The 16,402-nt window shown below is 48.1% G+C and overlaps 2 protein-coding genes across 3 annotated transcripts in view; one reads left to right on the top strand and one right to left on the bottom strand.

Annotated features, from left to right (window-relative positions):
• The window catches only part of DDOST (dolichyl-diphosphooligosaccharide--protein glycosyltransferase non-catalytic subunit), a 9,803-nt gene extending 8,817 nt beyond the window's left edge, over positions 1 to 986 (top strand). For both annotated transcript variants that reach the window (XM_008052784.2, XM_021709849.1), the window contains 3 exons: positions 145 to 265; positions 388 to 494; positions 593 to 986. In XM_008052784.2, the coding sequence (XP_008050975.1) occupies positions 145 to 265; positions 388 to 494; positions 593 to 742 (378 nt within the window). In that variant the 3' untranslated portion in view covers positions 743 to 986. The remainder of the gene's footprint in view (positions 1 to 144; positions 266 to 387; positions 495 to 592) is intronic.
• A 405-nt stretch (positions 987 to 1,391) lies between these two features.
• PINK1 (PTEN induced putative kinase 1) overlaps positions 1,392 to 16,402 on the bottom strand; it is a 15,602-nt gene continuing 591 nt past the window's right edge. Inside the window, exons 2-8 of the mRNA XM_008052791.2 lie at positions 10,389 to 10,670; positions 8,556 to 8,656; positions 6,433 to 6,615; positions 5,657 to 5,820; positions 4,391 to 4,518; positions 3,792 to 4,028; positions 1,392 to 2,922 (exon numbers count right to left, since the gene is read on the bottom strand). Coding sequence (XP_008050982.1) covers positions 2,665 to 2,922; positions 3,792 to 4,028; positions 4,391 to 4,518; positions 5,657 to 5,820; positions 6,433 to 6,615; positions 8,556 to 8,656; positions 10,389 to 10,670 — 1,353 coding nt within the window. The 3' untranslated portion in view covers positions 1,392 to 2,664. The remainder of the gene's footprint in view (positions 2,923 to 3,791; positions 4,029 to 4,390; positions 4,519 to 5,656; positions 5,821 to 6,432; positions 6,616 to 8,555; positions 8,657 to 10,388; positions 10,671 to 16,402) is intronic.

The following is a 16,402-nucleotide window of genomic DNA, read 5'->3' as shown; positions in this document are numbered from 1 at the left end:
AAAAAAAAAAAAAAAGAGAGAGCAGCGCAAGAACCATTGCAGGGTTTCAGAACTCCTGGGCATGCTTGCCATGTTCATGGGATGGGAATGAAGGGCAGCCCTGCAGCCACTGGCCACCCTGGCTAATGTGACCTTCTGTCTCAGGAGTATAGCATCGTGATCGAGCAGCTCTCAGATGGAAGGTGGATCCCCTTTGATGGCGATGACATTCAGCTGGAGTTTGTCCGCATTGATCCTTTTGTGAGGACCTTCTTGAAGAGGAAAGGTAGGTGGTTCCTTCAAGAGGATGCTGCAGGGAGACACCCCCACCCCTTGCATGCTCTCCAGAGGCCCAGCTGGGAAATGCTCTGGAAATCCCACCTGGTTGCTTGTGTTGCTTCTTCCCAGGTGGCAAATACAGCGTTCAGTTCAAGCTGCCCGACGTGTATGGTGTGTTCCAGTTTAAAGTGGATTACAACCGGCTAGGCTACACTCACCTGTACTCTTCCACTCAGGTAAGCACAGGTGGCAGTCCCTGTTTTCAGCCAGTGTGTGCCCTGCTCAGGCTTCCCAGTGGCCAGGCCACTGTTCTGTCACTTCTGTCCTGTCCCAGGTGTCAGTGAGGCCACTCCAGCACACGCAGTATGAGCGCTTCATCCCTTCCGCCTACCCCTACTATGCCAGCGCCTTTTCCATGATGTTGGGGCTCTTCATCTTCAGCATCGTCTTCTTACACATGAAGGAGAAGGAGAAGTCTGACTGAGGGCCAGAGCCCTGGGACTCTTTACAACACAGAGCCAGGAGTTTTATTAGGGGTGAGGTTTTGTTTTTTAAAGCCGTGGGAAATTGGCACAACTTTACCTCTATGGGAGATGCAACACTGGGTAACAAGGGTGGGAGTCAGGGAATCATTTTTGCGTGAGGTTTTCCACCTTGAATCGCTAAGTGGTATTTTTCATATGTGCAGTCACTCTCATTTCTAAAATAAAGAGAAATGTTGTCCTCGAGCCTCAGCTGACCATGCCATGCTTTGCTAACGGTGGGGTGCTATTTGGATTCAAAATCTTAAGTGGCTTCTCTGAACTTGACCTAAGACTGACTGGTCTAAGGTGGGATTGTCTTTTCTTTGACTGTGAAATGACAGCGCTTCATAACTTCACAAGGGGTAAAATAAAGCAGTTAGTACACTGAGGGCATGGGGAATCATGAAGATGGGAAGCCTAGAATCAGAATGGCTTGGCTGAAAAGATCCATCACTAGATGTTCACCTTGCTTTAAGCAATAGTTGTGTTCTCAGAAGGCATGTTTAAAATTATATGAGAAATCACCCCAGTGTTGATATCTGCCTGCAAGATGTCCTCATCTTTGGGGTAGAAGAGTCATTCCTAAAGCCAAATATTCAGTTCAAGAAATATGTGTATTTTGCAGTTGTATTTAATTTAATATTCTACATTTAATATTTCTCAATTCCTGTTAGAATAGCTAGTCAACAGGGGAGTCTGTGAGTATATATCACCACACTATTAATTTCCATCTCATCATGCACTTTAGCCATGCTAGATTAACTCACTACCTGCAAGAAATACTTTCCAAAGACACTCAACTGGTCCAGAATGCCTAACCACAAGTGCAGAGGCTCCCCACCACAGGGCCACACTTGGCTGTTTCCCTCTGATACCCGAGTATGTTGGCCCGTGCACATGGCTGCCTTAGCCCAGGTAACACATACAAACTAGTACAGTGCTGCCTCTTTCAAACAATGTTCAAGTCACAGCCAAATTCTGTCACCAACAACCACTGTCTTGGCCTGGCTTCTCTACAGTGTGGACACAGATCTAACCCTCCTAAGCCTAGCCTCTTCTGACATCTCAGGTTGGCCATTCCCTTTTCAGAGGTCTGTAAGGGCAGGACCAGGGTTTAAGATGGCGCTTTCTGGTCAGCAGTCACACCTGAGTTACCTTCTTGCCTGCTCAGAGAATGTGTTCCTTTGGATTTGTACAAAGGGATAATCTTATCACATTATTTTTAGCACTGATACACAAATGGACCTAGTGATCAGTCAGCATTTTTTTTAGACTTAGGCCTTTGAATTTATCTAGACCAAGGATTGGCAAACTGGCCCATGGGCCAATCTGGCCTGCCACTTGTCTTTGGATGGCCTGCAAGCCAAAAATGTTTTTTGCATTTTTAAATAGTTAAAAAAAAACAGTAAAAATCTATTTAGTGCCACACGTAAATAGCATTTCAGTGTCCATAAATAAAGCTCTGCTGGAACACAGCCGTGCTTGTTTGTATACAGATTTAAGGCTGCTTTTGTGCCGTGACAGAGTTGAGTAGTTGTGACAACTTCAAAGTATCTACTACCTGGTCCTCTACAGAAGTTGGCCAGCTCCTGACTTAGACCAAGTTCTGCATTTTACAGGTAAGAGAACTCAAGTCCACACAGGTGATAGGAGTCTTCCCAAATCTCACAGCTAAAGTTAGTAACTGCAGACCGTGAACTCTGACTCAAGTTCTTCCACCTGCCAGCCTGAAGCCTTCTCTGGCTGACCAGCCCTCTCTGTGCCATCTTGCCTCCTGGCCCCCACCTCTCACACCTACGACACCCCCCTCAACATTCACAGATTATCACAACACAAATGCTGCTATGTTCTTTTAGTAATTCACCAGCCCCATGCACAGCCATCATGGGGCTGCCCTCCATGAGCCAAGGAGGAGGGCAGCCTGGCAAAGCGCTTCACACTCCAGGTTAGCCAGAAAGAGCATCTTCATTTTCGTCTCCACACAACTCTTCTCTGTGAGCCTGTCGGCCAACAGAGTGACAGCCGAATGTTGGAGGAGCCAGCCAGTCATCTTGTCTAACTTCAGATTCTTCAGGGCTAGGATGTGTTCACCCCAGAGGCTCAGATGAAGCACATTTGCAGCTACACGAGCGGATGGTCTCTGTAACAGGAAGGGAAGCTGAAGCCTAGAACAGCTGCACCACGGCTCAGCCTACAACCCGTTTCACTGTGAACTGTCACTTCAGGATCTCCCCTTCTCTGGCCCACCCTGGTTCTTCACCCTCTCTCTCCCATGCATGCCCTTCACTCAGCTGACCAGTACTGGCTGCTCACTAGACATACTCCAGGCTTTTTCATGTGTATAGTCTGCATCATTGGAACAACCTTGCCCCTCGTGAGAGGCCCTGCCTCGTGTACAGCTAGCTCTGCCTGGTCCCCTGAACCAGGGTAGGTTGCCTCCTATCACTTCATAACTGGTTGCAGTTATTCTAGCCAACCTTCTCTGAACACCAGCTGTGACCAGGATGGCAGGTCACATGCAGAGAGGTAAGCAGTGAGAGGCAGAACAGTGCTGGGACGCATTTCTGGCTTGGCTCTCTGCACTAAGCCTGCTGTCTGAGCCAGACCTGCCACCCCAGCCATGGCTCACATAGGTCTGCCTTTAGATGCCTTTATGTTAATTTCACAATGGCAGGATCTGCTCTCAGGAGATGTTTTCCCATCTATTGTTCTGATTTGCTCTCGGCTGTTTCCATAAGCTACATCCCTATTAAACATTTCTCAAAAATGTACCTTTTCTGAGTAAAAGCAACTAAAGTCAAATTGCTAGAATTCTGACTAATGATTTGGTGACTAACTCCCCTGCTCTTATTTGTACTAAAATCTTTTGTGTTCTCCTGTAATTGGCCTTCGCCTTTGTAAGACAGAGGCTCTGTCACTGTGGTACCAGCCCAAGCCTGACCTTCACTCTGGAATGTGAACAGAGGTTTCCACCCACACAGTTCCTATGAAGCCTGGGAATAGCCTCACCTTGCCAGCCTCTCGCTGGAGCAGTGACCTCACCAGCTGTCTCGTGTCTAGAGGCACCGACTCAGGCAGTGCAGGGAGCTGAGCCTCTTGGTAGCTGCGGCTTTCAAGGTGGGCCTTGCCCTGGCCGTAAAAGGGATTGGTGAGCCCAAAGATTTCGTAGGCGATTGCTCCCACGGCCCAGGCATCAGCCTTGCTGTAGTCAATCACTGCCCTGGGGCCAGGACGGGCTGTGGACACCTGCTCAGAAAGCAATGGATGAGATGTCATACTGTCGGCACGTCTTAACTTTTTCATGCTCCTGTGCACCATCTGATTCATGGGCTGATGTGAACTCTGTCCCAAGGAACCCAGAATCTGGCACAGACCCATGAGAATCTGCTTAGACTGCCCAGTTTATGCTGACAGAACTTACATCTCCCTGGAGCATTAGGAAAATCTAGAGTAAAGCAAAATGGTAGGCAAGGAACTTGTGCCAAATTAAGGGTCAGAAAAGATGGAGGTATTGAGCAAATAATGAGGCATCAAGTCCTGTTCTAATCACTTAGTGGGAGCTCGGTGGAAGAGCTGCTGATGGAGGATGACACACCAGCGGGACTCACCTCAGGAGCCATCAGGCAGCTGTTTCCGCCCAGATCCACGTACCAGCTGGTAAAAGGCAACTGCAGGCCAATGCGCTCATCAGCCAGGCAGCAGCCGAAATCTGTGATCACCAGCCAGGGGCAGCCATCTAAGAAGCAGGCAGATGTGAATGACCCACTCTCTTCCCTTCTTCTTCCCTCTGAGGGCCCTCTGTCCCTACTAAAGCCATCAGTGAGACATGGATGAGTGGCGCTAGCAGGGACTCAGGGTTGGCCCAGGAGCACAGGCCAGCAAGACAGCCGAACAGGAGGGCCAGTTACATGGGCATGGTAAAGGACTAAGAGTTTGACTCAATCTCAGTAACTGTCTGGTAACTGGAGCTGTCCCCAAGACAAAGGAGCTGGAGCTTGGCTCAGATAATCTCTTAGGACCCCTTATACCCCAAGAGCCTTTGATTTAATTTTAAATCCCAAATCCAAACCTAAGAAGCAGGTGCATTAGGAATCAGTTATTTGTAAAAGGATTCATGCAGAATTCCTTTAGAAAGCCATTGTTTTAAATCTAGCTAAAAATTTTACCAGATATATGAATTTCCTTTAAAATATCATCAGGTGGCCAGACATGGTGGCTCATGCCTATAATCCCATCACTTTGGAAGGCCAAGGTGAGAGGATTGCCTGAGCCCACAAGTTCGAGACCAGCCCGGGCAACTTGGCGAGACCTCATCTCTACAATAAATAAAAAATTAGCTGGGCATGGTGGCACGTGTCTGTAGTTCCAGCTACTTGGAAGGCTATGGCAGAAGCATCACCTGAGCCCAGCAGGTGTGCCACTGCACTCCAGCCTGGGCAACAGAGTGACACTATAATAATGATGATGATAAAATATTACAAGTGATCATTCAGCTTCCAGTGATAGGGAATTCATTTCCAGAGGCAGCTGGGATTACATTTGGATAGCTTTCATTGTTTGAAAAGTATTTTTTATAATGAGCTACCTTTCTTTTACTTTATTCACAAACATTTACTGCACTGAGGTTCTTGTTCTGTAAGTAGGCAACGGGAAGGAATTGGGAACTTTTAACTCTCCACAGAGAGAGAATGTTCAGTCTCTCCATAAGAACAAAAGCTTCCATTCTGCAGGAGACTGCTCATCTGTTGTGTCTGAGCTAAACGAAGACTCAGTGACTTAGAACACAAAAACCAGAGAGGGCCTGAAGTACCCTCATGCTCCCGACCTCCCAGCTGGTGCCCCCAGAGGGCGCAGAGGCTGTGACAGACACCTACCTGCATCCAGCTCCACAAGGATGTTGTCAGATTTCAAGTCTCTGTGTGCGATGCCCTGTTGAACCAGATGGTCCACACCTTCTAGTAACTGCAGGACCATCATGGTGGCCAGGCGGGGACTGGGTGTGTTCATGTGCAAGTACTGGCGCAGGGTGCAGGGATAGCTGGTGGAGAGAAGACAGGGCTTCTGGACACGTGTCAGTGCCCTCTAGCACTTATTCACCAGTAGGCTCAGGCCTCCTCTTCCCCACTCCCTGGTCTCTTTCTTTCCTGTGTATCCTTTCTGTCCCACCCACCATCCTGAAATTAGGAAAGAGCTGGGGCTCCCCATGTTCAAAGTAATGAACATCCATCACAGCAAAGTCAGGCGGTACAGAGGGTGAGGAAGGAGAACTGTTTTGATGTTAAAAACAGGCCAGGCAAGCTGTGAGGCCCCTTGGGTCCCTGGCCAAGTGATAGCAGTTCCCTCTTATCCATGGTTTCAGTTATCTGCAGTCCGAAAACAGGTAAGTACAGGACCCTAAGATATTTTGAGAGAGAGAGACCATATTCACATAACTTTTATTACAGTAAAAGTATGTTCTGGATGAAGATGAGATTTTGTTTTTATAAAAAACCATCCTAAAGAGAACCTGCTCTCCAGGGCAGATGTGCTCCCTCAGCTTGGTCTTATTCTCCCAAAGGATGAGGACCCTCTTTACTGAAACCCCATGCTCAAAGTGCATGTGGAGGGCAGGGACCAGCTCCAGGGTCCTGTCACCCCTGCCCCCACTTACTTCTTCATAACGAGGAACAGCGTCCGGCCATGACCCAGGCCTTCAGGGTGGAGACGTGGGGGCAACACATCAGGGTAGTCGACCAGGGCCCCTGGCAGCAGTGGCACAGATGAGGTGAAGGCACGGAAAACCCGGATGATGTTGGGGTGAGGGGCTAGTTGCTTGGGACCGCCCTTGGATTTTCTATTCAGCCAAGCAGGAAAAACATGAGGCCAGTGTCAGATACAACAGTCGGATCATCTAAGGCCACAACCAACACTGACATTCATTTATTCACTCATTTATTTAGCAAATGTGTATAACAGATTTGCCATGTGCCCAGTACTGTACACAGTGTTGGGGAACACATTTGATGACCCCTCTACCCACCCTTCAATCTATTTGACCATTCATCCCTCCCTCCCATGTGTTCTTCCATGTGGTAGAACACAGGGATTAATTAACCCTGGAGGCAAGCTGCCTGGGTTTGAATTTCAGGTCTACCCTTTGAGTCGCTGGCCAAGTGACAGTGGTCCCTCCTTATCCATGGTTTTGTTTTCTGTGATTTCAGTTATCCACAGTCCAAAAGCAGGTGAGTACAGGACAACAAGATATTTTGAGAGAGACCACATTGACATAACTTTTATTACAGTATATTATTAAAATTATTCAGTCTTATTGTTGATCTCTTACTGTGCCTAATTTATAAATTACACTTTATCACAGGTATGTATGTACTTGAATAGGAAAAAAAACTATCTCTAGGGACTGGCACGATCTGTGGTTTCAGGCATCCACTGGGGGTCTTGAAATGTATCTATCGGGATAAGAGGGACTCTCATACTTCTCTGTGCTCAGTTTCAAGTGCAAGAATAGGGTGGTAACATGTCACATAGGCTGTTCTTACATGGGAAGTATCTGGGATCATGTTTATCAGAGTAAGCACTCAGCACATATTAGCTGTTACTATTATCCATCCAACTAAAATTTGTCATTTTCCCATCAAGTACTGGGCATGCTGGGATGCTGTGGAGTCCCTGCTCTCATAGCATTGCAGTCTAACAGGTGACAGACATTCACTGAATAAAGCAGGGACCATGCCTACATTTCTCCAGGTCATGCTAGCATAACAGCTGGCGTGAAATGGGAGCTTAGGAAACAGCTTCTGAATGACTGGATGGATCCAGCTGTAGTTAGCAGTAGTGGTGTCACCTGCTGCCCTACCCTCTCCTGTGCCTCTGAGAAGCCCCCGCCTGCAGCCCTGCTGAGACACAGTGGCTCATTTTGGATCAAGTGGCTCTGCCTGCTGTGCGTAGCCCTGCTCCTCAGCCAATGCTGATGGTATCTCTGACAGAACTCAGTCCCGGTCCCGTGTGCCAGCCCTCTAGTAAATCACCAGGAATGCAGCCGTCCCGCCTCTTCCTGTGGGCTACAAATACTCAGGTGAGCACACGTGTATCCTTTGTCATGAGCCCAAGCAGCAACCTTCACATCTGTAAGTGGGGGCTTTACCACGCCGAAGGTGCAGCTGCCATCCACCTGCCTTCCCTCTGATGGGAACACCTCTTCCCTACTCCCTGGCCTCGGTAATGCCTGGTCATTCTTCAGAAGGCAGCACAAACTGCCCTTCTGAGTGGCCCTCGCCCCTGCAGCACACACGCCTCCCGGGGCTCCCTCGGTTCCCCAGCACACTCTATTCTAGTGCTCACCCCACTGGCGGGTTCTGCTGTCACACTGAGAACTTGTGGGAAACAAACCACCTTTTAAAAAATCTCTTGACACCATCAACGGTGTTGTAACTATTAGTGGAATGCTCCCTCCTGCGGACACAGTTGCTTGTACCGGCAGGTGGCGCTCCACCCATGCACTGCTTAGGAGGAACCGATCAATTTTCCAACATTCCGAATTGGGCGTTTGGATGGCCTCTCCCCTGCTCCCATGTGAATTTCCTATATGCATCATCATTTGGGGTCAGATGATTTACAATCTTTTTCAAGCCAAATTATCTACTAACTGAAAATATGTCATCAACGACATCACTCAGCTTTGGTTTGGTGTCTGACATTGTGCTGAGTGCTGGGCTCACAGATTTATGATTTTGCTCTCAGAACTCTCAGTCAATCTGGTGGGCAGAGGGCACTTACCTGCAAGTGACTGCTCCATACTCCCCGGCTAGGGCCACTTGGCTAGCTGGGACGAGCTCCTGGCTCATTCTACTCAAGATGGCTTCACTGGAAGAGCCCGCCTGGAACACATCCGCAAAGAGCCCTGGTTACACAGACCAGATCGTAATGGCAAGTTCCTCACAAGACCTGTTTGTAACCTGGACCAGGTCAGCTACTGCCTAGAATGGGCTCTGGCCTTCAAGATAACATCACTTCACTCAAGTGGCAAGCCAAGACTAGTTCCTCCTGGGAGGCGGAGGGGTAGAGGTGCCCTCCATGCCAACTCAGAGGACACTTCCCACACCTCAAACTTGCAACCTTGGTACCCGGGCACAGGAGGCAACATCAAGATGATGAGGGCATGGGATGCTTCTTCCTGCCTGTGATGCCTCTGGTCTCTACCAGCTTGAACTGACCACTGGATCACTGAGACTCATCCTGCAGCCTCCCTTCAGCAGACAGGCTGGAGCCCGACACACTCCGCCCTGGACAAAGTTGTGCTGAATTATCCCCCAAAATAAATACACAAAAACCCAAGGTGGGGGAAGCACCTTATTTTCCTCATTTAATTATGAATGGCTTTCAGGACCTGTGAAACCTGTTAAGTATCAAGAAGATCCTATAAGAATCAACAGCTTTGTGAATGTAAATAGCTGTCACACCCCAAGGAGTTTTGATCCTAAGTTGGATGTTTCCTAGGCAAAGGAGTTGGCTACTTGTTAGCGATTAACCCAGTGTGGAGTGCAACAGTTTAATAATCCATTCCCAAAGTCAAAACAAGAAACTGCATTTTTCAGTATCCAGCATGAACTGCTGTAGCTGTTTTCCACCTCAGCCTTGGATGGATGCTCTCGGCAGGAGACAAAACGTCAAGTCTTGATTAATTTTCCAAACCCATCTAGCAATGGCAAGGTAAAGAAATTACTCTAGGCTGGGCACAGTGGCTCACACCTGTAATCCTAGCACTTTGGGAGGCTGAGGCAGGAAGATCACTTGAGCCTAGGAGTTTGAGACTAGCCTGGGCAACATAGTGAGACCTCATCTCTCCAAAAAAAAAAAAAAAGTCAGGTGTGGTGATGTGCACCTGTAGTCCCAGCTACTTGGGAGGCTGAGGTGGGAGTATCACTTGAACCCGGGAGGTCGAGGCTGCAGTGAGCTATGATTGTACCACTGTACTCCAGTGTGGGCAACAAAGCAAGACCCCATCTCAGTTAAGAAAGAAAGAAATTACTCTAAATAAACAGAAATCTTTGTTTTTGTGGGGGAAGAATACTCCTCAATTTTCTAAAACCTTGAGTCCTTCTAAGAGTTGAGTACAGAGATGACAAGCAAGCCCCTGATCTGGAGGTGGGCCTGAAGGGTGAGATTAGGGGAGGAGGACAGCTCCTCCTCTCCAGCAGGGTAGGTCATGGGAGGAAGGGGCGGTGGTAAAGGCAGACCTGGAATGGACTAACTGAATAGGGCAGAAGCCAATGGTTTAGGCAGACCTACTCAATGTGTGGGTCATAGACCAGCAGCGCCAGCATCACCTGGAAGCTTGTTGGCAACGCAGAACTCAGGCCCCCGCCCTGACCTGCTTTCTCAGAATCTACTTTTGTACCTGATCCTGGGTGATATGTTGGCACCTCACAATTTGAGACCGTCTGCCTTGGATTTTGTGTATGACTGGGAGAAAGCCTAACTATCTGGGCTCCTTTCCCGGGGAGAATCTATGTTTTTGCTACCCACTTCCTGGAAACAGTCACCACCAGGTCCACTACAACTGGCATTTTGAGAAATGCCCACTTGAAGGGTGGAAGGCTGGGTCCTTACCGAGATGTTCCACATCATCTTGATGGCTAAGGGGTAGGCTGGGGCACCTGGTACACACTCCTCTTCCCGTGGAATGGTGTCTGGGCTTCTCTCTGGAAGAAGCCCGATGCTCTTTGCCACCTCCAGGTTCTGGGGCAGGGTGGGCGTGGTGGCCTCATACACAGCAGCGCTGCAGCCCTTGCCAATGGACTGCCCTATCAGATACTCCTCCAGCCGGAAGCCCTGCCAGCGTCTCGTGTCCAACGGGTCAGGCACCTGCTTGTTTTTCTGGCTAAAGATTGCCTATAAGGAAACAAGAATGCACTGTGAGCTGGGGGCCTGTGGAGGCCGAGGACAGGGGAGCAGGAGGAGGGCAGAGGTACAATGAGGCCTGGTCCTCACCACGCAGATCAAGAGCCAATACAACACAGCCCCGTTGGGTTTTATTGCTCTCCTGGGTTCAGTTCACCCTGCCTCTCTCTCTCAAGATCTTGAACAATTGTTCTCAAACTGTCGCTTCACTGTGCTCCCAACACTGAGTTGACTAGGGTCAGAAATCCTGTGTCCTGCGGCTGGTATGCCACTCCTCTGCTGTCTTTGCTGTCTGGCTCGGTCCTGGAGGTGTCTCATGTGCAGACAGCTCTCTCTGCAAAGACCTTGGCTGACAGCTCCTGGACAGCATGCAGGAATGTGATCGGCAGTGACCTCAGGTGGCTTTCGCAGGCAAAGGGGTGAGACCAGGAGTATCCCTAGAGCCAAGTCGAAGTCCTGTCTTCCCATTTCTGCCTCTTGGGACTCTAATGGGTTACTCTGTCCAGAAAGGTAATGTGAGTACAAGAGTTCCAACAGAAATGGATGGAGGTGTGGTGGTGTGAGCTGTGCTGCGCTGGGAAAGACAGGACATTTGCCAAAAATCTGGATCCTTCTCTGCTTCGATGATGTCTTTCTCAGTCACCCAGGCTCCATCTTCCCCCTCTTGTGGTCTGATCTGCTGACCACTTTTCACCTTTCCAACTCCATGGCTAATCACCCAGGGGTGTCAGACACAGCACTGTATACCCTCTTGGCAGCAGCCTGCTGGGTATCATCTCTAGCCCCCCCCACTCTCACACCATCCCTTCACCGCTTCTGAGTCACAATAACCCCTGTTGCTTTCATGTGTCATGCTGCTGGTCATAAAACTGTCTGGGAGGTTGTTCGGTGCCTTGACCTGGCACTTTGCAGCCTAGTCCATCTGCGTTACCCTTTGGACACCTCTGGACCACTGCATACCATCCTCTCCAGCCCCTACTTCTATGGTATTTCTCTACCCGGCTCAGCCCTGGTCATCCATCAAGCCCAACTCAAGCTCCTCCTTCCTCCTTAACCAGCCCTGATGATCCATAACAACTGTCCTGGAGGATTCCTAGAGTGCATAGTGTCTAGAAGCAAATACGCCTTGCACTATAACTTTGAATTTAAAAAAAAAAAGAAGTTGCCGGGCTCGGTGGCTCAGCCTGTAATCCCATGCTTTGGAAGGTGAGTGAATTGCCTGAGCCCGTGGGTTCAAGACCCGCCTGGGCAATTTGGCGAGACCTCATTTCTACAATAAATCAAAAAAATTAGCTGAACATGGTAGCACGTGCCTGTAGTTCCAGCTACTTGGAAGGCTGAGGCAGAAGGGTCACCGGAGCCCAGCAAGTCGAGGCTGCAGTGGCCGGGAGCAGCCACTGCACTCCAGTCTGGGAGACTGAGTGCGACTCCAACTCAAAACAGTCCATTTTCCCTGCCAACTACTTTTAAACTCCATGGAGCAGAAGCAGTATTTTCTAGTGTAATACCGTATCAACTGTGATTTTGAGAATGAAATACGTATATTACATACATGAAGTATATATAAAATTATCATTACAGTTATGATAAAATTATATATACAGTTTGTGTGTTTTTTGAGTTGAGGGTCTCACTCTGTTACCCAGGCTGGAGTGCAGTGGAATGATCATGGCTCACCACAGCCTCGACCTCCTGGGCTCAGGTAATCCTTCTGCTTCAACCTCCCGAGTAGCTGGGACCACAGGTGTGCGCCACCATGCCTGGGTAATTTTTTTATTTTCTTGTAGAGACGAAGTCTTGCTATATTGCCCAGGCTGGTCTTGAATTCCTGGGCTCAATGATCTTCCTCTCTCGGCTTCCCAAAGTGCTAGGATTATAGATGTGAACCACCTCACCGAGCCTAATTATTATTATTACTATTATTTCTGAGTTGGAGTCTCACTCCATCGCCCAGGCTGGAGTGCAGTGGCACGCTCACGGCCACCCCAGTGTCAACCTGCTGGGCTCCAGTGATCCTTCCACCTCAGTCTTCCAAGTAGCTGGAACTACAGGAGTGGGCTACCACACCTGGCTAATTTTTTGATTTATTGAAGAGATGAGGTCTCACCAAGTTGCCAGGCTGTTCTTGAACCCATGGGCTCAGGCAATCCCCTCACCTTGGCCTCCTAAAGTGCTGGGATTACAGGCTTGAGTCACCACGCCCGGCAAATTTTTTAACTTTTTATTTGGAAAGAATTACAGACTCACAAGAAGTTGCAAAAAGTAGTACAAAGTGTCCTTTATACCCTTCCCCCAGCTTCCTCCAAAGGTGACATACAGTGGTAGCACAGTATCAGAAGCAGGAAAGTGACACTGGCATACTGTCCAGATGCAGACTCGACTTAGTTGTCACCATTTAAAAACCCACATCCATTTGTGAGTGCAGACCTATGCAATTATATTCTGCATATGGATCTGTGTAAGCACCACCACGATCAAGATGCAGAACTCTTCTGTCACTGCCAAAGCACTCCCTTGTGCTATTTCTGTATTTGCACCACCTCTATCCCTAGTCCTGACCCCTGGCAACCACTGATCTGTGCTCCACTGCTACAGCTTGTCACGTCAAGAATACTACTTAAGTGGAATCATACAGGCTGTAACCTTTGGGACTATTTTCACTAAGCATGATGTCCTTGAGCTCCACTTAGGTTGTTACTTGTGTCTATAGCAGATCCCTTGTTACTGCTGAAGAGAACATGATAGATGTACCAGAGTTTATGTAATGAAGGACATTTGGGTTGTTTTTAGTATTACGAATAATGCTGATATGAACATTTATGTACAGGGTTTAAAAGTATTTATTTAAATTGTGATAAAACAATATATATATATAACATTTACCATTTTAGCCATTTTAAAGTGTACAGTTCGGCAGCATGACGAACATTCACATTGTCATGCAACCATCACCATCAGAACCATCATCTCCAGAACCCTTTTCGTCTTGCAAAACGGAAACTCTCTACAATAACAATAACTCCGCATTTCTCCCTCCTGCCAGTCCCTGGTAATCACTGTCCCATTTTCTGTCTCTATGACTGTAACTATTCTAAGTACCTCACATGAGTAGAGTCATACCTTGCCTCTCTTTTTATGACTGGCTTATTTCACTTTGCATAATGTCCTCAGGGTTCATTCATGTTGTGACACATATCAAGATTTTCTTCCTTTTTAGGATGAATACTGTTCCACTGTGTATAGACCACGTTTTGTTGATCTATCCATCTATTGATGGACACTTGGGTTGCTTCCCACCTTCTGACTATTATGAATATGGTGCTATGAACACGGATCTACCAATACCCATTTGCGTCCCTGATACTGGATCGTATGGTAAATCTATTTTTTAACTTTTAGAGGAATTTGCCATACTGTTTTTTACAGTAGCTGCTTGCGTACAGGTTTTTATATGAAAATAAGTTTTCATTTCTCTTGGTAAATGCCCAAGACTAAAATGACAGGGTTGTATCATAAATGCATGTGTAGTTTTGTAAGAAACTGTCAAATTATTTTCCATTTTATATTCCACCAACAACGTATAAGAGAGCCAGTTTCTCTGCATCTTCACCAGTGTTTGATACTGTCACTGTTTTTTATTTTAGTTGTTCCAGTTTGCAGTGATACCTTGCTTTTTTGTTTTTAACTTCCTCTCCCCCTCTTTCACTCCCTCCCCTGCAGTGCTATCTCACTGTGTTTTAAGTTTGCATTTCTCTAGTGGTTAGTGATGTTGAATATCATTTCATAGGCGTATCTGGCATCTGCATCTCCCCTTGGTAAAATATATACTCATGTGTTTCACCTATTTTATAACTGAATTTTTAAAACCTGCTCTATCTAAAGGAAGCAGCTGCTATTCTGAACCACAAGGAATTTTAAACTAGAATTGCCAGATATGGTGATTTTGTCAAAAGAAGTCCAACACCTGAATTTTTTTAAAATGTGAAATTAAGTGGTAACCAATTAAAAATGTTAAGGCACAGGAAGGTGAAGTGTGAGAAAAGGGTGTGTGAATGGTAAGCTGAGGAGGCTCAACTTCTCAGTTAAAAGAAAAAAAGGCTTTCTAGTTTTAAGCAGTATCCTTGGCTTCGGCCATTAAGCTATGGCAAAAGATAAGGACAGGGACTGGGGACTAGGCCAGATGTCACCTGTCCCCCCAAACTGGCCAGAACTCAAACCCGAGACACTGGTAACGAGCAACAACAACCGGACTGGCAACCAGGCCACACGGAAGACGCCGCTTGGTCCTAACAGTAGTGTCTTTGGGCAAGCGACGCCATCTTCCTTCTCTCAGCCTTCAACTGTGAAGTGCAGAGGCTGTACCAACTTGGAGTGGCTCCACACCCAGGGACTCCTGGAAGAAGATGGAATCCTGCCAGCAGACAGCCTTCAGACCTGACCTGCAGCACTGGCTCTTGCGGGTCTCCAGCCAGCCGCCGGCCTATCCGGCAGCGTTCAAGCTTGCCAGTCTCCACGGTAAGCCAAGTCCTCGGAATAAATCTCTCTCTCTAAATAGACACATCCTACTGGTTCTGTTTGGAGAACCCTGACTAACATGGGCTTTGGCTGAGCAGAAACAGAAGTCTCTGTGCTATTTTAAGCATTAAAAAGACCAAGAGCTCTTATGTACCCAGTCACCAGGTATAACTCTACACACTACAAAAGTTAACTAAAATGTTAGGTCTGTGGTTTTCTCTTGCCACTCATAGTTTGTTTTTTTTTCTTTTTGGCCTTCATAGTTTTTACTCTGGTTTCAGTGATGCCACTGGCTAATGGTTTGGCTAAAGTGTGGAGGCCATCTGGCTCTGTGGTTAGGAGCACAGGCTTTGAAGAGTCAGACTTTGGGCACTGCCCTTTGTTAGCTGTGTGACTTCCAGCTAGTGGCTTCACCTCTCTTCATACGTTTCTCCTCTATTAATTGGAAATGGCAACTACCTTGAGGAATAGGAGTGTTAGGATTTGGCTGTTATTAAAGTTTAGAAAATGCACACAAAGCTGTTAGCTATGGTGCAACTGGAGCTAAAATTAGCAACACATCTTCTAAAACATGCTATTCGAGGAAGATAAACGGTAAAACAAATGTGATAAGTAGCGGTGAAATAAATGAATTTTTTTTCTGAGCTGGAGTCTCACTCCGTCGCCCAGGCTGGTGTTCAGTGTCACGCTCACGGTCACTCCAGTGTCGACCCGCTGAGCTCAGGCGATCCTTCCGGTCAGCCTTCCAAGTAGCCAGAACTACGCGTGGCTAATTTTTTTTGACTTATTGTCGAGATGAGGCCTCGCCAAGTTGCCCAGGCTGGCCTCGAACCCGTGGGCTCGGGCAATCCTCTTACCTCGGTCTCCCAAAGTGCTGGGAGTACAGGCTTGAGCCACTGCGCCCGGCCAATAAACGAATCTGAGGTGATGATCTCCCGGCCGAAGACGGACCTTAATCCCCCACCTCCGAGCTAAAGCCCAGCGTCTGGACGAATGCCCCGCCCCTCGGCCCGCCTCCACTCCGCCTCAGGGCCCCACCCCCACATTTAGCCCCGCCTCTAGCCTGATGCCCCGCCCCTCAAGCGGCCCTCGCTACCCGGCCGCCCCGCTCTGGGTCAGACCCGCCCCATTTCCGACCCCGCCCCCTCCTGATGATCCCGTCCCCGCATTTAGCTCCGAGCCCCGCTCCAGCCCGCGGCCCCGCTCAC

The sequence above is a fragment of the Carlito syrichta genome, unplaced genomic scaffold, assembly GCF_000164805.1.
Source record: "Carlito syrichta isolate Samal-C Ts95f unplaced genomic scaffold, Tarsius_syrichta-2.0.1 Scaffold287509, whole genome shotgun sequence".
Taxonomy (NCBI): Eukaryota; Metazoa; Chordata; class Mammalia; order Primates; family Tarsiidae; genus Carlito; species Carlito syrichta.
Note: the sequence above shows the minus strand (reverse complement) of the source record. Positions and strands in the feature narration are given on the sequence as shown.